Genomic DNA, 24,780 nt, shown 5'->3' on the forward strand with positions numbered 1-24,780 from the left:
GATTCAACGATTTGACCTTTGAAAACTCTACCAAACTCCTCCACCAATTTTAGGTCCAAGCACCTGAAATTTTTAATGTAGGTTAATTGAGCATGGATAAAACATTTTCAGTTGATTTGAAACCCAAAAACTAAATGTTAAGGGGTCAAAATTGGGGTCAAAGTTTAAAATAATTTGACCTCTACGGTCTCTACCAAATTATTCAAACAATATTTGGTCTTAACATTTGAAATCTTACACAAAGTATATTCATACGTCGGGCAAGTTATGAACAGTACATAGAGTCCGGGCAAAGACGGGCAGTGTTGCTAGTATATATATATATATATATATATATATATATATATATATATATATATATATATAATTTCCATAGATGTAAATGCAATTAAACCGGCGTAATTATTAAAGAGTGCTCAATGAAGGACAGACAGAGCTGGTATATAGTCTGTTTATTATACAAAAAATGAGTTGTTACATATATGCATACATGTTTCAGTGGAATTCCTATTCAAAGAGACACCCTCATCAGACCAAGAAAAAGAAGAGATATTTAAACGAGAGTCAAGATTGCATTCGTTTTTTATGAGATATTCTGGTGTGGTTTACGCTCTTCGAAGAATGTGAGGTGTATACTTTGTGAAAGTGAGCAGTAGAGGTTTAAAGGGAGGTGTGGTGAAGGATAGGAGTAGGGGTAAAGGTGAAGGAAGATCGTGGAATACGCTCCGTTGTGGTCAAGCTGGCACAGCGGGGAAGTATTGTATCCATTTGTTGTATCGATAAGCTGTTTATTTATTTATTTTATTCCTCGTTTTTATCGCTTCAGTCGTTTCTTGTTTTCAAAAAATATATTTATATATTTACTAGTATTTCTGCCCGGCGTTGCTCGGGTGTTTGGCGGTGTATGTTGAGTAAAACAATAACAAAAAAAATGCAGTCAATTTTTTTTAGCTTTGACCCCTATTATGGCCCCTAAACAGTTATAGTTTTAGACTCAAATTAAGTTATTAAGTTAGATCCATGTCCAAGGAACCTATATCCAAATTTTCATGTGTTTAGACCCCAACCTGTGGGAGGAGTTTGTGTAGAGTTCTCAAATGTCAAATCGTTGAACTTTGACCTCTTAACAGCAAAATTTCTGTCCGAAACAGATCACAAAATTTTTTCGAAATTTCAGTATTCTGTATATCAAATTTCGAGTCTGTAGACTTAAAATTGACAGAGTTATTGCTTAGGGAAATGTACACACACAGACAGACAGACACACACACAGACAGGCACGTTCATTTTTATTTATATAATAGCATCGGTTCCCGGCGTTGCCCGGGTATTTGGAGGTGCATGCTGAGGTAAAAAAAAAGGTCAATTTGTTAGCTTTGACAATATTATGACCCCTTAAAATTTATTGTTTTGTACTGCAATCAAGTTATAAAGTTAGATCCATGTCCAAGGAATCTATATCTAAAATTTCAAGTGTTTAGTCCCAAAATTTTCGGAGGAGTTTGGTAGAGTTCTCAAGGGGCAAATCGTTGAACTTTGACCCCTTAACAACAAAATTTCTGGCCGAAACCCTATCACATCGATTTTCCTACATCTCAGTACCCTGTATATCAAATTTCGAGTCTGTAGACTAAAGATTGACAGACTTATTGCGTAGGGAAATGTACACAGACACACAGACAGACTCGTTCACTTTTAAAGATATATAGATACGAACATTTGGTTATTTATAATCTATATTCCTTATGGTAAAATTAGCAGTCAATGACTAGATGTACAGAATTATTTATATGATCTAAATAAAGGTGGTATACTGACAGTTATATTTTCCACTCTACCTGCGACGTGAAGTTTCCATATCTTTATATAAACTTGATTTCGATGATTTTCATTCTTTTATTTGGTTTGTTTAGCGTTTTCTCAATACTAGAATATAAATACAGTTGATGGGTTAATATGCTTCGTTATAGAGATAGATCTTCCAGCTCATATACATGCAAACACGTCTATAATAGCATATATTTGTCTGTATTTGTGGAGTATTTCGTTTCCTAAACTCCTTAGAGTACTTACTTATCGTTTGTGATCAAACATGTGGTTGGTGCCATTATGTAACGCTGCTTTACGATATTACATTTCATAGGTGTTTATCAACATATTATAAAAGTTTTAGCCCCATAGATTATTTTAGTTAAGCGTTTTCGGGTGTCTAATTATTGCGTATACAAAATGTCTTCACCTTTATCCAGTTGGTGGCATATTGCGTTTCTGTTCGTTTAGTTTGATATTAAACCGCAGCGCTTTAGATGGTGCTTAGGGTAAAGAAAGGATGGCTTCCTTTCTTAATTTAGCTTAGTAAATAAGTGATTGGGCTGCTTCTATAAGTCGCCTCACACCCATCGTTCTTTGTCTATAATTTTTACTTAGTTCTATAAGGTTAGATACTTATTCTTTTTCTCTCCAGGTATGGTCAGCCATACAGACTTTTCAATCTGTTCACGTATTACGGTTTTTCGTTGTTCTGCCAAACTTATTATAGTGGACGACGTGTTTCAACTTTTATAGTTTTCCAAACTTGCATGAAATATCATAAACGCAGTTCTTATTCATGACTTTCCGTAGCGGCTTGACTCGCAAAAGATGTTCCGTAGAGTTCAATCGCGTTTGCACGTCTGGATGAGGCCCCGTGTTTTGACAAGCTTCTGAGTTTGACCTTTACTCCTGATCTGAAATGGAACACGTACATCAAGTCTGTTGCCAAGGTCGCTGGAAAGATGGTGGGATCCTTCTACCGCTCCAGAAGATATCTCACTACTGATGCAATTCTCTATCTATATAAAAGCCAAGTACGTCCAAGGACGGAATACTGTTGCCATATCTGGGCAGGAGCGGCCAAAAACAGCCTATCGTGCCTTGACAGAGTACAAAATAGACTTCGTGGCTTAGTGGGGGATGCCCTTTTCTCTACCCTGCAACCTCTCTCCCACAGAAGAGACGTTGCGAGCCTATCCTTGTTTTATCATTATTTTCATGGAAGGTGCTCGTCTAAACTCCAATCTCTGGTCCCCCCACGCCAATCTTTCACGAAAAACACCTGTCTAGCTGAATCCACTGTGAAAAAATTCCCCCACTCTATATCTGTGCCTAAATCAAAACGCGGATTCCATGAACAAAGCTTCTTTCTTAGAACTGCACGCCTGTGGAACTCTGTTCCGTCTGCCTGCTTCCCACCGGACTACAACTTGGATGTGTTCAAGTCCAATGTTAACAAATTCCTAATGAACCACCCCCTTAATTAAACACTTCATCAAATCTCCACACTAACGTAATGTACTTGCAATAACCCTTATCCCTGAGTGGCTTCCGGGCCTTGATAAGTGGTGATCACTGTAAAAAAAATTTTTTTTTTAAATACACTGACCTGATTTCATATGGATTTAATATTCTTTAAAGTTTACCCAACAATCCCTATATGTATGATATTCAAACGTGTGTATTTCTGAGTGGTGTCGTTTAGTGTCTGATTCAGATTTCTTGGAGCTGATGTCATTCTCTCTAACTAGCTGTTTCGGGGAAGTGTTCCATCTTAAACCGTCCATCTCTTCTGGGTATGCATATGTATGACTACATATTGCTTTTCATTGGCGTTGTATCCAAAATACGATTGCTTTCTTTATATTATACGGGGAGTGGGATTTGAAGTTCAGTTACTGTCCAGTGAAAGTTGGCTTTCTATATACAAATAAGATAAACACCTTACCAATGCGGGCTATCAGCACATCTAGCAACGTTTATTTGTTATTATGTTCTTTTTCCCATTCTAGACAGTAAAGATTGATATATCGAGTTAACATGTTTCAGTAATGTTTGAACATCTTCTTGGTGGGGCTAGCGTGTGAAAGTGTCATCAACATATCGCAGTCACATTTCTTATTGCATTGGTTTGATTCTAACACAATTTCCTCAAAGTAAACCTATGTATATATAAGCCAGTACTGCGCACAATTCTGATCCTCCTGCTAAACGTTCTCCTTGCCGATATATATATCAGATGCCATCACGTAGTATGTAGTTTCTAAACAGAAGGTCAATATCTCTAATATCTTGTGAATTGAAATGCAAGTGCGTTCCTTTGGTGAAGTATCTGAAGTCTGGTTATATTGTAATGCAATCAGTCTCGTCATTAGCTACTTTCGTGAAGAGACTCACTACATCAAGGTTCACCATCTTGTTGAACTGACTTGGTTATTATTTCCACGAAGTGAACTTAAATTCTTAACGTAGTACGATGGGGATTCGCGTACGATTGGTTTCATTATATCTACTAGGACACGGCTTAATAGATCGCATGCTGAGCGTCGGCCATTCACAATAGACTTTAATGGAATTCCGTTTTTATGAAGCTTAAGAACGCCGTATAGATGCAGTAAATCATTTTTTTAAAACTTAAATTACGTATACTAGATTGTAATTAAGGTGAAAACATATTTATAAGATACTAGACTATCTGTGACCCGTTGGGTCAGTATGTTATATTAGCTATGGAATTAATGTATAAACATGATACTTGTTACGTAAAGAAAATAGTTTTTGTGACATAACAGAAACATTTCTATGAAAGTAAATTAAAATTAAAAAGAATACAGGTGGTTTTCTATGAGTCGTTCTGTTTATAATTGTTTATTTTTGAAAAAGAAAAAAACTTATAGCCATTGAATTATAAGTGGTTTGCAATACTTATAGGTAAATTTGCACTAAACAGATTGAAAATTGCTTCCCATCACACTGAAAAATCTCATCAGTAGACTCTATATTTAAGAATTCAGGTGATCGCTCATTTCCCTCTCAGTACAGGCCAATAAGTTTCCTGTGCGTCATGAGTAAGTTGCTGGAATCTTTGTTAAATAGAGAAGTAATCAACCATCACAGCAAAAATAACCTTCTTAGTGACACGCAATATGGTTTCCGTTCTGCTTGATCTACAGCAGCTGTGCTTACAGTTATATCTCATAGTATTAGCGAATCTCTCGACGGAGGCTACCTTTCTAGAGCACGTGCTCCTGACATATCAAAGACCTTTGATAAGGTATGGCATAAAAGTTTACTTCACAAGATCTGCAGCTACGGTATAGCTGGAAATATCTTTCCTATTATTAAATCATTTCTCTCTGATAGTTTCATAAGAGTAGTGGTTGATGAGCAGAAATCAAAAGCTAACAGTATTAATGCTGGAGTCCCTCAGGGGTCCATCCTGGGTCCAACTCTCTTCTTGATCTACATTAATGATCTTCCAAATCACATCCTTACATCATTCGTAGACATTTATGCTGATTATACTGCTATCTATGCTAGCACATCTAAGACCGTAATCGACTAAGTTCTCTCCTTTTCTCTCTCCTCTGATCTTGAGCAAGTGGTACAATGGAGAAAGAGTTGGCTTGCTACGTTTAATGCATCTAAAACTAAGCTTTTATCTTTACATCATCAACGCTCTGATCCTCATCTGGCATCAATTGAGGCCCCATGTTTTGACAAGCTACTGGGATTGACCTTTTACTCCTGATCTGAAGTGGAACACATACATTAAATCCGTTTCTAAGGCCGCTGGAAGAACGGTGCGATCCTTCTATCGGTCCAGTAGATATATCACTGCTGCTGCAATTCTCTTTCTATATAAGAGCCAAATACATCCAAAGATGAAGTACTGTTGCCACATCTGGGCAGTAGCAGCTAGAAAGGACTTATCCTGTCTTGATAGAGTTCAAAATAGATTTCGTGGCCTTGTAGGGGATACTCTTTTCTCTTCTCTGCAACCTCTTTCTCACAGATGAAATGTCGCGAGTTTGTCTCTGCTTTATCGTTATTTTCATGGCAAGTGCTCCACTGAGCTCCAATCTATGGTTCCCCCCTCACCAAACTTTCACAAAAAAACCTGTCTAGCCGAAAACATTATCAATAATTTCCCCCACTCTTTATCTGTGCCTAAACCTAAACGTAGATTCCATAAACAATGCGTCTTTCTAGAACTGCACGCCTATGGAATGATCTTTCTAGTTTCCTGCTTTCCAGCTGACTACAATATGTTTTTGTTTCAAGTCTAACGTAAACAAGTTTTTGATAAGCTTGATAAGCCGTCCCATATAAGTTAACAAATTTACCGAATTTCTATTACTAATGATTACTATGTTGTCCAATTGTCTACTGTACACTCTTTAACCCTCATCTTCGAGTGGCCTCTTGGCCTTGATAAGTGGTGACGCCTATGTAAAAAAGCAGATACCATAATACTTACAGTTAAATTCAATTTTGATATATCTATTAATTAAAAAAAAAACAATAGGGACGCTGTAAACGTACACAGTAAAACAATACGTTTTATTGTCGCGTTGATTATTTATTTGTAACGCACATTAAAAAACATATTTTCAGGGTTATTTATCTATGTAGTATAGAAGAAAATGAATGATTTTTTTTGTAAGAAAGCTGCATTAAAAAAATGGAGAATAAATTTAAAAAAAAATGAAGGTGGTAGTTAAATCGCCGTTGTAAAATGCTATTATGGTTGTCAACAGATTAAAGTAGATTCATTTGTAAGAAAATTGCGTTAAAATAACTTAAACGTAATACGGAAATGAACGAAGTAAAAATGCAGAAAGTATTAACAATTGTTTATTTGGATAATGTAAACGCGAAAAAAAACAAACAATTGGGACGTTGAAACCGAACACAGTAAAACAATACGCTTTATTGTTACGTTGATTATTTATTTATGTACGCATGCGCAACCGGAAATCATAAACCGGATGGTGGGTTACAACACTCGTTCAAAGGTTATTGTCGTTTTATAATTATATAGATTATATTATTTTATAATTATATAGATGAATTCAGTGTTTTCGAAAATTTTAGTTGTTTATTTTTCAACTAAAGATTAATCGTTAGAAAAGCAGGAAATGTGAAGTATTCGATTTATTAAACAGTCTAATCCTCATCATCGTCATATTGCATCCATAGATTCGATTATTGGTTTCTCCAGTATTTTTCTAGTCGTATTTTTCTATAAAGGAATAACACTCTAAGTGAAAGTGGCATTTGTGGAACAAACTCTATTCGAACTTCAGACATCCAGGTCGTCCGTCGATGTCGTTAACCACCAAACCACTGTGTCCTGCCCATCTACTCCTAATTTCATGAACCCGAAAGACTGGCACTCAAATAGCTCAATTGTCATGGATTATTGTATTTGGAGTTTGGTATAAGAAGAAACTCAGAAATGTCAATTCAACTTAGACTCGTCTAGCTGTAAACACTATCAATAATTTCCCCCACTCTTTATCTGTGCCTAAACCTAAACGTAGATTCCATGAACAAAGCTTCTTTCTTAGAACTGCACGCCTGTGGAATTGTCTTCCGTCTTCCTGCTTTCCGGCTGACTACAATATGGTTGTGTTCAAGTCTAAAGTAAGTAAGTTCTTCATGAGCCGTTCCATATAAGTTATTAAATTTACCAAATTTTCATTACTAATGATTACTATATTGACCAATTTCTACTGTACACTCTTTAACCCTTATCCTTGAGTGGCCTCTGGGCCTTGATAATGTGGTGATGCCTTTGTAAAAAAAAAAAAAAGACTCTGTTAATTATTTGAATACGTACTTGACAAGAGCATGGAATGATAACCCAAAGGTAACTGACGGTAAGAATACAAACTGGAGACCTAGATGCACTGGGATCGTATCCGGTTCGTTTCACACAAGCAAACATTCATCAGACTCATATCTAAACTTGTGTCGAACGTTCCAAAACAGATATAAATGCATACTCTTCAAAACGCTATGCGAACAAGGATTTCTAGATTAGGTGCACGGTTTAATTTTTTAACGTCTGTGAGAGCATTATAATATTCCCATTTGTGAAAAAATAAGAAATCTATTCTTTGTGAAAATAAATAACTGTTAAACAAATTCTCTACCTTTCTAGTGACTACCTTGTGGAACAAACAAAACAGTAAAAATGAAACAAAGGGAGATAATCTTATTCATGGCATCAATTTCGATTGATTTTTTAATAAAAAACGAGATAACGATCCCTAGACAACATTTAATGAGGTTTTAAATTAAAAACCTCAAAATGGTGCACGACCACCATGAAAAAGACAGCAGCACTACGTCCATAACGAAACTGATGAAACATTTTCGACTATACTGCTTTACAAATGAAACAGAAAACAAGTTAGCTACCGACATAGCCGAAAAGAGTCGTCAAAAATACACAAAAAATATCCATTGCAAAAAAAAAAAAAAAAATGGAAGAATGGGCCAACTAACAGTGTGCCATTTTCTGGGTGAATTCTCCCAGGACTATATAGATAAAGAAGGATCAATAGACTGGCTGAATAGAAGATCCAGGAGTGAATTATAATGGCTTCCCAAGATGAAGGCTTAACGACTAATGCTTTTTAGAGAATGAGTGATCGAAGCAATGACAGCAAGTACAGGTGGTTCCACACAAACAGAGATTGGGAGCCAACTTCCATCAACCTGACATCTAACTGTAAGATCTGCTGGGGAACGGCTAGTATACGACTCGAAACAATGGAATGTGTAAATATTTCCACAGGGCGATGTGTAAGACTTGAATACCAAATGCTGCAGCAAATCCTGTGGACAAATACAACAGGGAACAATCTGATTTAATTCATACACAATCCACGATGACTATTAAATTCTTACAGCTACGTATCTAGAAAACAGACCCATACAACCTGGCATGGTGATATGGGACAATAAGGAGAAAGAAGCAACCTTAGTAGAAGTTAGTGGCTCCAATGATGCTGAGTTAAACAGAGCTGAGAGGGAAAAGATACGAAATACCAAGGTCTTATGTATAACATTAGAAGAAACTGGAATATAAGGAAGATTTCTATTATTCAAGTTATTATAGAAGAAACTAGACTCATAAAAAATGTGGGGTTGTTTTACTAGACACATAGATTAGAAACAATTGTCAAAAAAACAAATATATAACAAATAAATGTTATCAAAGGCAAGATAAGTTACTTTTCTTCATAACTGGATAATTTTTTCGTGTTTTTATTTAATGTAACATGTTTATTCCGCGCGAAAAACATACAGTGTTTACCGATGTACTGGAAAATTTAAAATGGCGCCCGACTCTGTCTTGAACACAGTAAGTTTGGGGAAATAAGTTACAAATAAGAAACTATACAAAATACTGTTAAAACCCCACCGAATATATGTCAGCCCATGTCACGGTAACATGTATTGATCGAGTTTCTAACGGTATTTTGTATAGGTCTAATTTTTAACTCATTTTTCCAAACTTATCATTTTCAAGAGAGAGCTGGGCGCCATTTAAATGTTTAATGCATCTGTAAATACTGTATGATTATTGAGCTAAATAAACATGTTACATTAAATAAAAACACTAAAAAAATTATCCAGTTAAGTAGAAAAGTAACTTATCTCGCTTTGATAACATTTATTTGTCATATATTTGATTTTGCTTTATTTTTTTGACAACTTTTTGACAACATCGATGCGGAAAGTATATCTCGTCATAAAATTCTATGTGGGCACATGGAATAATACACGCACACACACACACAGGCATGTATAGAAAGAAAAATGTATTGATGTATATTGATTTGTTAGTTACAATGCGGGAAATATCAATAGGAATAAAAGTTATGAATGATTTTATATCTTGTCATTTCTAAGCCTAATGCTTTCCATCAAAGAGGAGGAAGGACGAATATATGTTGTATTTTGTCCTTCTCTGTTTTCTTTTTATATATTATGTTCCAACCTACATGTTGAGTTATTTATACCTTGAAAAGCCTTCATTTAAAGAGTTTTCAATATTCTGTAATCCCGTTTCACACACACACACACACACACACACATACTCATATATATATATTCATATAATATATATATATACATATATATATATATTATAAGTCATCGGTACCGTCGGTTATAAACCTGCTAATTGGGAACCGTTTTATATACACATATAAAACTCTCTTCAGCTGGTTAAATATTGGTATTTGAAACGGTCCCTAATTATCAGGTTTAAACCCGACAATTCCGATAATTTATCTCAACTAAAATTTCTATAAATAAGACGCTTGTATTTTCGGATTTTTCCTTTAAATAGGGCACTCTGCTGGAATCATTTTCTTCCAAAATTTATAACTAATTTTATATATATATATATATATATATATATATATATATATATATATATATATATGATTACTTAATTTAATCACATAAATTAATATACGAGAGTATACATTTTCTGTGTAAACTTTAAATAGTTACTTCAACAGTGCTCAATACGTAGGTAGAGCTTACTATTTACTACTATATATATATATATATATATATATTATTTAAAAAATATAATTATCCACTGACACGTGTTTCGTCGTCTACGACTCATCAGAGTGGTTGAATCTTGGGAGATTCGAAAGCGGCACCTCGTGATAAGAAGCCTAAACCTCTACCACGGTGCTAACCTCGCCGGACTACTAAATGTATCACTTTTACGTAGACTGGGGAGCGGCATATATATTATTTTTAAAATATAATTATCCACTGACACATGTTTCGTCGTCCACGACTCATCAGAGTGACTTAATCTAGCGAGATTCGAAAACGGCACCTCGTGATAACCTCGCCGCAACAAGCATTTAGGTAAAAATGCTCCCCATTAAAAGTGGGTACCAGATTGGTCAATGGGAAAATTATTCCCAACAAGCATTTAGGTAAAAATGCACTTTCGTATAAATACTTGAATTCATTCAAGAAAGTATCGCTAACAAAAACAAATAAAAACGTATATATATATATATATATATATATATATATATATATATATATATATATATATAATCAAGCAAAATGAATTTTGTTTACAGAGAATACCATGTTAGCTAATTCATTAACTCTCCGCATTTTTCGGGATTTGATAATCTGTACTTAATTTTCTATGTCTTTACCAGACATGGTATTATTCTGTCGTTGGTATTGAATCTGAAGATTTCGAATGAGAGCGTTTTATCATTTTCACGATCGTCTAGAGCGGATAAAACGCTCTTATAATCATTTGCTCGATTGCACTCTGAATACAAGCTGCGTAGGTTGACAGGAGCCAACCCAAAACACAGGCAATTATCTCATAGGCAACTGGGATGATGACAAACGAATCTTTTTCTCCTGGATGAAGCAAACATTTATTCGGGAAGACGGTTTCAGATCACTCAACCAGGTTTGGCAACGCAGAAAATACGGGCATTAAAAAGCATCCACTCAATCTGCACGTTTATCATTGAATATGCTTTTTGGTTCCCCAACAACAGGAGGGTGAACCTGTGAATTCATCCTTGTCCGTTAATCCGTTCGTCTGTCCGCACTATTCTCAATAACGACGCCTTGGAATATGTGGACAAATTCCACAAACATTAAACGTAAAAATGTAACAGAACGGATTTTCCGGGAAAACACCGGCTTCCCGCGCTAGGGAACCTTTCGGGTTAAAATGGCTAAAATTTAAATTTTTGTGCTTATTTAAACAAAAATGAATGCCTTGGATTTTTATAAAACTTTCTGAAAAGTTGAAACCAACTGATTTCTATATAATTTTAATTGTCTATACTTCGCGATAACTCTTGGATGTGCCCCAGGGGCTCTTTTAAGGTTAATAAAAACACTCCATTTTGGGGACTATTTTACCATATATGTCCAAAATTGTCTGTGTATGTCTATTAAGCAGTTTTGCATGGTGCTGACCTCAAATTTGAATATGTTAAGGCCTTGGGGATTTGGGGGCTAAAATCTCACCCTTTTCACTACAGTAAACTCTAGATACCGAAAAGGTTCCTACACGAATACACACATACACCTACACACACATACACACACCACTTTTTTAATTGAAATAGATATACAGAGCAGAAATTGATACAATATGTCACATTGAAGGAAACGTTAACTCCACTCCCAGATTTAAAATGTTTAAACTGCAAGTCTTTTAAACTGGGAGATATAAAAGTTCTTAAGTATATCGACGTTTTTTTTGGGGGGGGGTTAATCTAATATGTACGCACTGTATGCGAACTTGGCACACTCAAGTTAACAGTGCATTTTGTTACTTCCCAATTTTACGATATTCTCTACTTTGTGTATATAGGCTCCAAGAAAACAAATCCGATTTTTTACAATACACAAATGTACTTTATGTGTCTCGAAGTATTCTTAGATAGGTTTTATATCAAATTATGCCCGATAAGTATAGGAAATCGATAATCGAAAATGGCAGATTTAGAAAGGAAAATTATTATTTTACCAAAGTAAACACTCTGATACAGCCTAACATCAGAAGTGTATTTTAAAAGTTTTATCACGGCACAAGCAAAATAGCTCGACTTAGTAAATCAACAGTAGGTTATTTAATAAGACTATGGCGCGTTTGAAATTAATGTTTTTGTTTAGAGTACTATTAAATCATGACATTTGGCTTTTGCCTTTTAAACTTTTACTCAAGCCATTATATAACATAATTTTATTAAACCAATAGTAGGCTCTCTACAGTGTAATGTAGACTACAACGCATTGTACACTAAGTCGGTGCATGGAGGCATGTAAACCTTCTTCCCGATACATCGTGGTGAGTCCCCAACTAGGGCAGGTAATCTATCAAATGGATTGAAAAAATGAGCAATTTCACCGATTTTAACGGAAATAAAATATTGGAAGTGTAGAAGAATCGGGCACCGCCGGGTATTTATACTAGTATATATATATATATATATATATATATATATATATATATATATATATATATATAAAGGAGATTAGAACAATAGTCTAAAGAGCTGAGTGTATTTCAATGTAACAGTGAAATTATTAGTTTAATTAAAATACAGGAAAGAGAAAGTGCTCGTTGTAATTTAGATATATAATAAGCTCGAAAGGTAAATATTCTAGAGCTAATTCAATATTAAGTAATGTGATTGATAATTTGAAATTTAAAAATCTAATTATAATTAAATTAAACATCCGTTTCATAAGAAGGAACAACAGCAAAAAAATAAAAAGCAATGTTTTCCGAAACGATCGTACAGATAATTGATTTTTTTTGTCGTTCCTTCTCATGAAACGGATTTTTAATTTAATTATAATTTGATTTTTAAATTTTAAATTATCAAGCACATTACTTAATATATATATATATATATATATATATATATATATATATATATACATATGTATATGTATATATATATTCATATATATGCATACACATATATATATATATATATATATATATATATATAGAGAGAGAGAGAGAGAGAGAGAGAGAGAGAGAGAGAGAGTTTTTTTAAATACCTACAGACACTAGTGTTTGATCTTTTCCGGCACCATCGGTGTAGGATGCACAATTTCAGCCAGTCGGGAGATTCGAATATATATATATATATATATATATATATATATATATATATATATATATATATATATATATATAAAGTGTATTTGATTATTATTATCTTTAGAAATGCACCTGTAAACAATACGAATAATTTTTAGTTACAATTTAAAAAGTAAGAAATGTTAGGATAATATTAGAATTTGATTGAGAATAAACAGATGCTAAGGGAAGTATTTTTTTAAATTTTTTACACAGTGATCACTACTTATCAAGGCCCGGAAGCCACTCAGGGATAAGGGTTATTTAAGTATGAACTATGCCCGTTCGTCTAAATTATGTATCGTAATTGTAGTTTGTAATTTAGATTTGACAAGACCGGTCTTCTCTCGTTTTTGAACTGACCTCGTTTTAAAGAGATTCAGTTGAACTTGATTATACATATTTAAACAACTTATCAATTTATCTCGCAAATACTTCATAGTTTCCGACACCCAATCCAATTATCCATCCTTTTATATATATCATTAAACCGTCAATAAACGATGAGACTAGAACATCTGCTAACGATCGAAATGATTTTCGTACCGCTTGCATCTAGAAGATATCTTTAAAGAGTTCAACTTTCCCAATGTTCTCATTTTGCAAAGCGAAATCTAACACAGGAGAAAACAAGAAACAACCATTCTGGCCTAGAGAGAATACAGAATCGACTTCGAAATCTAGTGGTTGAGGTGCCATAACTTTTTAGATGAGGATTGATAATCTGTATATATTGGATTATTCGGACTACTGTTCTCATCTTGAGGGTCGTTCTGTGAATCTAGAATATAGTTGTCGAACTATGACGGAATTTCAAACACAAGTTTTTATTTATATAATCCGCAGCGTGGGGGGGCGCTTTCATTTCGTTAGCCATAATTGAATGAAAGTCTTAAATAATATTTTCAGGATCACCCACATTGATGACTGATTCTTCAACCTTCAAAAGGCTATTACACAGAACAGAAATTTTACTTGTAATCAAAAACCTGTGGCGTAATGGTTAAAATACTTAGTAAATTAAGTGTACGCGATACTATAGTACAAGGTTCCTCTCCAAAGTATAGCATCCTTCTTTTCAATTGAAAAACTAAAACGTTGAACGGCTACGAAAACTAGAGCAGTACCATTAAAACGAGCGACGTCTTATACTCCAGAATTTATTTTTCTACATAGTCACCATCATTCTCAATGCATTTTTGTCAGCCTTTTTTGATGCCTCGGCCGTAACTGCGGAATACTCTTTGTTACTCACATATCTGTGGACAGTCTGAAGTCGACGAACTCATCACCTAACTGTGCTGACCTTAACTACATATGCTTCATAAACGTATGAGACTATCGCTTGCAGGGGAAGATACGGCAGCAAATGGTAGGCACCTGAAAACAGCAACGGGTGGATATGCCGTCGAATAAAACCGGCTGGCATAGGTTGCTTCTTGAGTCTTCATTGCGTTCAAGCAGCGTTCCATTGTCGGCATTAAATAGCAAGGACCGCATGCTGACATTTAACGCTTGTACAAAAGTAGCGAACAAATGCATTTTTATAAAAATATAAAATTTATTTTACATTTAACAATGAAGGAGCAAATTAGTCGTCGACCCACGCGTGCGGCAAAATTGCTATATGCGTCTGTCGGGCACAGGATCCAAGTCCCAACTGTGAAAAAAAAAGTACAATTAAAATTCAATTCTCCTCTCTGTCTTCATTGGAAGAGAGATAAAAGAAGTGAAAAGGAGTAAAAGAGAAAGAAAGAGAGAAAAGGAGACGTTCATACATAACGTTTAAACATTGTTTTGGTTTTGTGTGCAATCATGAGTTCTTTGTGGTTTGACCTTTCAACTTCTAAGGTGTTATATCATTTTAACTTAGTTCGTTTTGACTTGGTTCAATATTATAAACAATTGTCACTCTTGCCTCGAATCATACCTGAGATAATAGTTACAGAAGCTGTCATGTTTTTCAATAATAACGCCTTTCTTTCTCGCCCCCATACGAACACAGTCACAAGATAGGTATAAGGTACTGTAGAAGTCCCAGCTACCCTGAAAATGGGGTTTTCTCATTGTGCCACAAACGTCCATCAGGCGCCAGTGAATGTTGATCAGTTCAATTTTTTCTGCATGGAGGAATTCAATGAGGTATCTCTGCTTCTGACGAACGTCTATGACGGGAGTTTGCTTTCACAATCAATATCTGTAACAGAGCGGTGAAGCATTCAGGTCAGGAATACTTAAGTTTTATCATCATAACAATTCAATATGAAATCTCCTCGGATCCATTCGGAAAAATTATATGAGAAAATAGGAGGCATTACGTTTGGAACGCCCCTCGTACAATTGCTAATTACTTAAGGCTTTTACACGATCATTGCCGATGAAATGAGAGCATGTTACTTCCGTTGATTGAATAAATGGTCCCACTCGAAATTTCGTCTTGATTACAGATTTTGACAGAAAGATTCCCGAGTTCAACAAGACACACAAGAAGAAGATTGGATATTACATCGGCCGAAACATTGTTAGAATAACGCTCAAGATGAGAAGAGTGGTCTGAATAATCCAAATAATTAATCGTCATTAAAAAAAAAAAAAAAAATCAGAAACAGATTCGCTAAAAACTATTGTCGATGCCTCCGTTTTGTCTCGAAAGACAAAGGATACCCCCTGAAGGGGCAGATGCGGCTGTGATTGTGGGAAAAGATGTGCGCAATCCCCAACCACACTTCTTCTGAATCTGTACTGTTTAAGCTCAGTGGCAAGGAGAAGTCCAGGACGACTAGAAACAATGCCGAGATAAGCGGAGAACACATACAGCGCCTGGGAGTCCCAAATGGTCACCCAGTTAGTACTGACCAAGTAAAACATTGTTTAACTTCGGTGGTTCAGCAAAATCCGGTCTGTCAACGTGATTATGCTGTACTAAAAACTATTAATACTCCTGATATCTATGCACAGGTCGGGCGATACTAAGCATACAATAGCGAATTATTTAAGTCACACGTTGACGGAACGAGATCATGCTACCTCCATGGATTCAATAAAGAGTACTGTTTCAAATTCCGTATAGATTCCCAAGTTTGATATAAATATTCCCGAGTTCAACAAGATACACCTGAAGAAGGTCGGAGATTTTATCGGCCGACTTGCTATGAGAATAACAGTCAAGATAAAGACGGGAATCTATATATTAATACGATAGCGCGTGTGTCATTTTCTGCTTACACCCGGGTCGTTTAATTGTTATGTACTCCCATTTCTTGGCATGACTAATTTTATAAAGAATTTGTCATAAGTTTTGGTTTCGGTTTCGATTAAAGCTGATAGCGTCAAGTCATCTATGTTTTTAAAAATAATTTTATCTAGAATTATTGATAAGTTTTGGTTTGGGTTTCGATTATAGCTGATGGAACTCCATTAATCTAATTTTTTTTTTATAAATAATTTTATCAGGACTTCGTCATAAGTTTTAGTTTCGATTTCGATCATGGCTGAAGGAACTCATGTTATATATATATATACATATATTTTTTCATAAGCTTTTTTTTCGGTTTCGATGCAAGCACCAAAATCATACGGAAATATTTTTTTTATTTTTGACATTGCAATATAACAATATATAAAAATCGATAGAACATTAACTCTATAATAATATATACGAAGTCTACAATAATTAAAATAGCATATTTGAACGTACTTTACAACCTGGCTTTTTCGGGCGTCCACGCTAGCTTAGATACATACTTTTGCAGTTTTAACAAAAGAGCTACAATAATATCAGAGCGTCTCCATTTACATTGAACATCTATAGAAAGCCAATATCTATATATTACATATGAATGAGTTACCTGTGGAATTTCCACAGGCCTCGCTAGTCTGGATGATTACAAAATGATACACATTCGATAGGAAAGTTCCAAAGTTTAAATAGATGAAAAAAAGGTCGTAGTTTGCATCGGTCGAAAGGATGTATTTATAACAAATGTCACTCATCACATGAAAATAAAAAAAAAACATAGAGAAACACACGCATCAAAAAATGTTAGAATCTACAGGAAACGTACGAACAGGAAATAATGTTGATTATATTAAAAGAAAAAAAAATCAAATAATGATTTTGGATTCACAGAAAACGCAAAATCTAAATTCATCTCGTATAAAGAAAGTTAAAAAGCTTCACAATAAATGAAAACGAAATAAACAAATAAAAAAACAATTAAATACACATTGAGTTGAATATATTTAAATCGCAAGAGAAGGTACAAAAAAGAATTTTACGCTAGAATTCATTGAATAGAATTCACGTTCGAAAGGAGTTAATCCAAGCGAATACATTTTCAAATATGCAGCAAACTGAATGTATAAAGGCAAAAAGAATGAATTATTAATGAAATACCACGAATTGGTTGATACGATATTAATCTTGTTTAAATAATATAATATCTGCCAGTTCTCTTTCCTTTAACATTCTTTATCATACTGAATTGCACCTATACAATTGTTTTCTTTTAAGCACTATAACCAGTGCGCCTCGTGTATTTGCTCATAGTTCTACTACTCCCGAAATTTGTAATAGAACTGTCGACAAAAACCTGTTGTATAGTGGTAAGGTCTTAAAAAAATCAATTGTAAAAATGATATTCTCCTAAAGGTTGAAGGTTCAATTCTCATTGTGGGTGGCCGAAAAATACAATTGCGGATTACTTAGGACCTCTATCCAGTCCAGGCTGACGGAACGAGAACATGCTATACCCGTGAAGTAAATAAAACCTTCCGTTCGAAATTCCGTTCAAAATTCGTGATGTTTGGATATTAATAGTTGTCATAATAGAACCAAAAGCAGTGTGTGTAATGGCAGAAGTGTTACAAATCTGCCTCCAGATTCCTAAGTTTGACAGAAACTTTCCCGATGGTTGCCTTTTTTATTCCTGTTTCTTGGCCTTCTGGCTTAAGATGAAACTGTAGTATCGGTTCTAATGCTGCACTTTGTTTTTTGGTCTTGGTAAAAGGAGAAAACCTTCATAACTGATACATTTTGCTTTATTTTTGTTATTAACCGGAATGCTTTTTTTTGGGGGGGGCTGGTTCTCCCTCCCCACCTTAAAAATCAACCTTGTGTCTAACTCTGTCCTCCTGGGGAGGCAAGTATTAAAAAGAAACCCTCCCAAGTTCGGCAAGGTGCACCTGGAGAAGGTCGGAGGGATCGGATTTACAATGGCTCCCCACGGGACAGAGTTAGGGTCGTTTTTTAACGTGGAGAAACGGAACAAAAATAAAAATTGTCTCAGTTGTGAAGGATTTCTCCTCCACTGACACAGAACAAGAAATTGGAGTGCATCATCTTAAGAACAGATACTACACTTTGATCTTGACCCGAGACGGAAACGTTGTGAAACTGGCACGCAAAACAAGAGCAGTAGTTCGAAGAATACAAATAATACGAAAAACTTAATATTTGTCAGCCATCTTTCTTTTAAAAATTTTAATCGTACTGTATTATATAGATTCTTCCGACTACTGTTCTTATCTTTAATGTTATTTTCGAAACGTTTCGACTGATGTAACCTACGATCTTCGTCAGAAGTGCCGTGTCGAATTCGAGGAATCTTTCTAACTCAAACATCTGCACGGAATTTCGAACAGAACCCTATATTTATTAAAACGGCGGTTGTAGCCATAACTGGTCGTTCTTAATAACATGCAATTGTATTTAAGTAACACATTCACTGATTTTAAAACCTTCAACCTCCAGAAAAAGTGTCACTTAAAACTGAATTTTACTCAGTGATTTATATGTTACGTTACTGATCTCGAAATATTCCTGTGTTTGACAAGATACACCGCAAGAAGGCCGTAGTCCACATTGACCGGAAACTGTGAGAATAACCCTAACCCGATGAGAACAATAGTCCAAATAGTGCAATAATATAAATTATAAATCCTCATCTCAAAAATGCAGAAACATTCTTATCATATTACCTGGAATATAATATTGATAACATATTTATAACATCGTTTCGTTGGATGTTGGGTTTTAGCGGATGTTAAGTCTTGTGGAGTGATTGTATGCCAACATACAGCAAAATCGCGTTGATAGACCGGTTCTCAGTAGATCACCGAATTAAGCAAAGTTGAGCCTGGTGAGCACTAGATTGGGAATTCTAGACGTTGTATGGGCTCTCTGCTTATCTTGGTGTTGTTTCCAGTCGGACTGAACCTCCACTTGCCACTAGTATTTAACAACATTGACTCAGAAGAGGTGCGGTTGAAGATTGAGGATTTTTTTGTCACGTTCTCAAGGGCGCGACAGCCACCTGACGAGAACAGACTGAAAAAAGCCGAGCTGTAATCGGAGACGCCGGGAAACTTATTAGGGATTCAAAGTGTAACAAATATGCAACAAAAATGCAACAAAAACCTACCTTCATTTTCATAATGTTTTTTTTTTGTGTATGGTTTTACTCTGGAGAAGTTGAAGCAACAATAATTTACTGTTTGTTATTGTTAATACATTATTTTACATGAAAAGTTTCAAAGTCGTTTTTTATTGTTTTAATGTTTATTTTCTTGAAAAAAAAAATCCAAGAGCAGTTATAGAAAAATAATTTTTTGTAGTTTTTATTTTATCTTTAATTTTTTTTTTTTGTGATGGTGTGGGGGTTATTTATTTCATATCAAAGAGATGTTAACATTTATTTACATTTTTTTATAAGATGGTCGAGTAGTAAGAAGTGTATGCCGTTTACTTTCTATGGAATCGTTTATTCGCCTTCATCCAAGAAAACAAATATTTAGAAACGTGAAAGTCGTCTTCTGCTTCCATTCCAAACGTCCTATTTTCCCTGGCTAATAAAACCCCAGAACTAATAGATTTTAAACATAAGTAAATATCATCCATTAACGTAGTGCAGATGAGCGCGTGGGAAATTATCGGCAGCTGCAGAGGATGGCTGGCTTGCGAAAATATTGGCAGCAACGGAAGTAGCCGAAAAAGTCGCATATAAAAATATGGAAGTGTGCGCGAGAAGAAAAAGAAAAAAGGAAAAAAGCAGGGTGCGCGTCGAAGAAAATAGGCGTATAAAGACGAGGACAAGAACGGACTCGCTGTGACCGGCGTGCGGTCGGAGGAAAGAGGAACGCTCACCTGCTGGATAGATACGTGGCAGAGAGAGAGAGAGAGAGAGACAGAGAGAGACATTTTAGGTGTTGTCGAGACGGGAAAATACCGGTAATAAAAATAATTTGTGTTTAAAAAAAAAAAAAAATTCGGACACGAATTTTGATTTATTTATTTCTAGTTTTAGTGTTATGAATTACTAAAGTAACGTGTAATACCACCGAAACGTTACACCACCCTTCATAAGCCCCCCCCATATTACATAAATATTTTTTAAATGATAATAAAAAAACAATTCTAACAAAATAATTCGCAATTTTTTTTTCTTTTTTTTTTTTTTTTTTTTGTCGGGGTTTCTCAAAAGCTGTCGGTCGCGTCCACGATCAGTGCTCTGCTTTTTTCCTTCAGTTGCGCCCGCGCCAACGTAAAAAAAAAAATCCTGGTATAAAATTACTGGTCAAGTACCAGAAATTAATTTGCTTGATAGGTGTGCAGGTAAGATTTTTTTTTTTAAGTGCCCTAATTATAATTTCTCAACGCGCATTCGATGATATAGATTAGCTACGTGTACTGGTAGACGACGAGACAGCGAAATAATTTGTAACGGTGTTGTCACTGGTAGAAAAATTTATTGCTTGCGAAAACGGCTTAGCAAGAATTTCTTTTTACATTGCACATGACAACGGTATTGTTATATCTATATGGGAAGCAACCCCTTGGCACTGTGTTCCACGGACTGGTAAGTTTAGTACAGAAACTTTGCTCATGGAAGTTCCCCTTTAGATCTAGATATACAAGGGGGAAATGGAAATTATTGACAGTGGTTTTAGTAAGGCAAGTTTTTATTATAGATGTTTTAAAGAGAGCGGAACATTGAATGAAGCGCAGTCGAGCACCTGCCATGAAAGTTGGTATGTTGTTTTTGTTTTACGGCATATCAACCCTTTTCGGGTTATTTAATGCCGAATCCAAAGATTTTGAAGAAAATTTTTTTAATAGAATATATTTGTTGTTTTCAAGTCGGTTTCTATTTAACAAATAGTTGGAACCCTAACAGCTACTACCACTCTGGGTCAGAGTGGACCTGGGAACAATGGTAATTAAAGGGTGGGTCCACGCTCCCCAAAACCCACAAGCTGGGGCCTCACCACTGGATATAGTTTAAGGTCATATCCAGGACCCCCATTGAGGGACTTTTAACCTCTGCAGGGGTGCAGTCGGTGTATTCTAATGCCCCACCGATAGGGCCTGCCATGAAAGAAACGATCGAGTAGTGAACGACTAGCGATATCTCTTTTGCGAAAAAGTTGTTATAGAATAAAGGATCAACTAAATTTCAATGTCCGGTTTGCACATCATAAAAACAGGGAAAAGTGCGCTGAGCTGCAACTCCTCGGTGTTCGATGGCTTCAAAAGGTACCTAGCTCGTAATACAATGATTTCCCATTTTTATTCCGCTCGAATATACCAGAAAGTATTGCAAATCACATTTCTATAATAACCGAACTCATGCATTCAAGGCCTCAAAGTTTTATCTTTTGCAAAGCAGATGCTGTTGATGTCAACACAGGAGATAGCTCGTCGTTTTTAGAGTAACGACAGAAATGTGAGTGACAAAGTGCGCTCCGAACGCTCATGCACAGCCACCATCCCATCGATGACACAAGTGCTTTTATAATAGTGCTGACTATATAGAAAAAGAAATCTTGGAGTACAAAAATCGCTCATTTTAATGATACCACACCTGTTTTCGTAGAGCTTCAACTTTTTATGAAATATAGGATTATTACTTTGGGGACGACCTCCATACGTTTGCTAGCTCTTAGTTCTTCTCGATTGATCTAAACAAATGATAACATTGGTCAACAATAAATGTGTTGCCTGCGTTTTTTTCAGTTGATTTAGGACGAATTTGATGCTCTGAATCCGAAAATAACCGCCACCAGTCATGATGGCTGACTACTCTTGGACTCTGAAGGGAACCTTTCCTACCACACAGAATTCAAGGAGCTCAAGGAAACAAAAGTTCAAGCCCTGAAGTTTGAACAATGGCGAAGCAACATGCAATTTGCGTGTACCTAACTTTATCAATGTACACCATTCAGTTTACAGTAATCGATGTTTTTATCAGGTAATCAATATATTTTGTTAGCAAACATTGTTTTCTCTTAAAAACACATTTAACAATATTTAAAAACATATGATATGTGTTGACAAAATCTGCTGATAATACCACAAAAATATAATCGATCTTGTTAGAAAATCTCATTTTTATTTTCAAAGCAACTTAGCACAAAAACGTGGTCGGATGGAGAGAAACGGATGCCCTTTTCTGATTTAGCAGCGTAAGAATATCTTAAATCAGTCGTGGAAATCTTGACAACATTGAAAAAGTAAAAAAAAAAATTGTTGCTCAGTTTTATTAATGACTCATTAACGAATAATATTTTTTTTTTTACATTTCAGAACAAGGATCTCGGTGACCTGATGATGTCGTTGACATATTTATCAAGTGCGGAACGTCTGACCGTGGTTGTGGTTAAAGCTCGAAATCTAGTGCACAGTGATACGGGAAAAATTACATTAGGTAAGTACAACAATATAACGAGGCATGGCGTGGTTAACGACATGGACTAAACGTCTGGTTGTTCCAAGCTCGAATCCAATTCGATCTAGAGAAAAAAAACATCTTATCAAACCCATATGTGATCATAAGTCTAACATCCTGATATACACAGACATAAAAGGTTTGGATATGACCTTAAATGGTTAGGCCCCAACTTGCGGGCTCTGGGGAGTGTGAGGCCACCCTTTAATTGCCAATACTCCCAGGTTCATTCTGACCCGGTGTGGTAGTACTTATAAGGATACCAACTATGGGTTAAATAGAAACCGACTTAAAATATATATATACTCTATTAAAAAATTGTTGTTCCAAATCACTGGATTCGACATTAAATAACCTGAAAAGGGTTGATATGCCGTAAAACCAAAACAAACAAACAAACAGACATAAGTGAAAAGAATAGAATCCCATAAAAACGGTTTATTACAACAAATATATAATTTATAGAACAAAATAAAAATAAATGGTCGCAAATTTAATAATTAAAACAGGGTGTCCAAAAGGTCACTGCAAAGTTTTGAACTTAAATAGATTCTTAAATTTTGATATTTTTTCTCTAATTTTAACACAATCTGACGTAGACATTGTTTTTTTGTAATGCGAAATTTATTTATGAAAAATAATGACTTTAAAATTTTACCCATTTTCAGCTTCACATATCTGTGCTTTTTCCAAAACAATATTTATGACACACTGCAGAATCCGTGGATTGCAATATACCTCCCTTGTTTCCTTCCTAATGTTTTCTTCAATTGTTGCAGCCTTTAGAGGTTTGTTAACGAAGACTCTTTATTTAAGATATCCCAACAAGAAAAATTCGGGTATAGTCGAGTCTGGTGAACGTAATGATCATTTGACATTGCTATAGCAAGAGATAATATTGTCGCCAAAGTATTGCTTGAGAAATTCCATGGTGTCTCTCGCCGTATGTGCTGTGGCCCTCTATTGTTAGTACTATATTTAATGTCCAAAATATCACCTGTAAAATAATCATAAATATTAAAATGACAAAGATATTTAACACTTCATTGACTTTTTTAACACCCTGTACCTCGTTGACATTATCTTTGCTATCTTAAAGTCTAGGACACTTTTAGACATCGCATTGATCAGTTTATAAATAGTTTATTTTGATAAATAATTAATTTATAGAACAAAAAATAAATGGTCGTAAATTTGATAACTAATACAGGTTACTGCAGGGTTTTGAGCTTTAATTGATTCTTTAATTTGGATACATTTCTGTAATTTTAACACATTTGAACGAAGACATTAGGGGTGTTTAATGCGAAATTCACACAATATTTATTTATGAAAAGATAATGCCTTTTAAAGTTTCCCCATTTTCAGCTTCGCATATTTGTGCTCTTTCCAAAACAATATTCATGGCACATTGCAGAATCTCTGGATTGCGATTAAACTCCTTATTTCCTTCCTGACGTTTCCTTTAATTATTGCAGGTTTTATAGGTTTGTTATCAAGACTCTTTCTTTAAGATATCCCCAGAAAAAAATCGTGTCTAGTCGAGTCTAGGGA

General features: G+C 35.1%; 1 protein-coding gene across 2 annotated transcripts in view; it reads left to right on the forward strand.

The window, feature by feature from the left end:
• The window catches only part of LOC145254635 (synaptotagmin-B-like), a 768,196-nt gene that overhangs the window by 737,982 nt on the left and 5,434 nt on the right, over positions 1-24,780 (forward strand). For both annotated transcript variants that reach the window (XM_080113250.1, XM_080113251.1), the window contains exon 4: positions 23,085-23,205. In XM_080113250.1, the coding sequence (XP_079969376.1) occupies positions 23,085-23,205 (121 nt within the window). The remainder of the gene's footprint in view (positions 1-23,084; positions 23,206-24,780) is intronic.

This window comes from Euprymna scolopes, chromosome 30, assembly GCF_053919585.1.
Source record: "Euprymna scolopes isolate OS-2025 chromosome 30, ASM5391958v1, whole genome shotgun sequence".
Taxonomy (NCBI): domain Eukaryota; kingdom Metazoa; phylum Mollusca; class Cephalopoda; order Sepiida; family Sepiolidae; genus Euprymna; species Euprymna scolopes.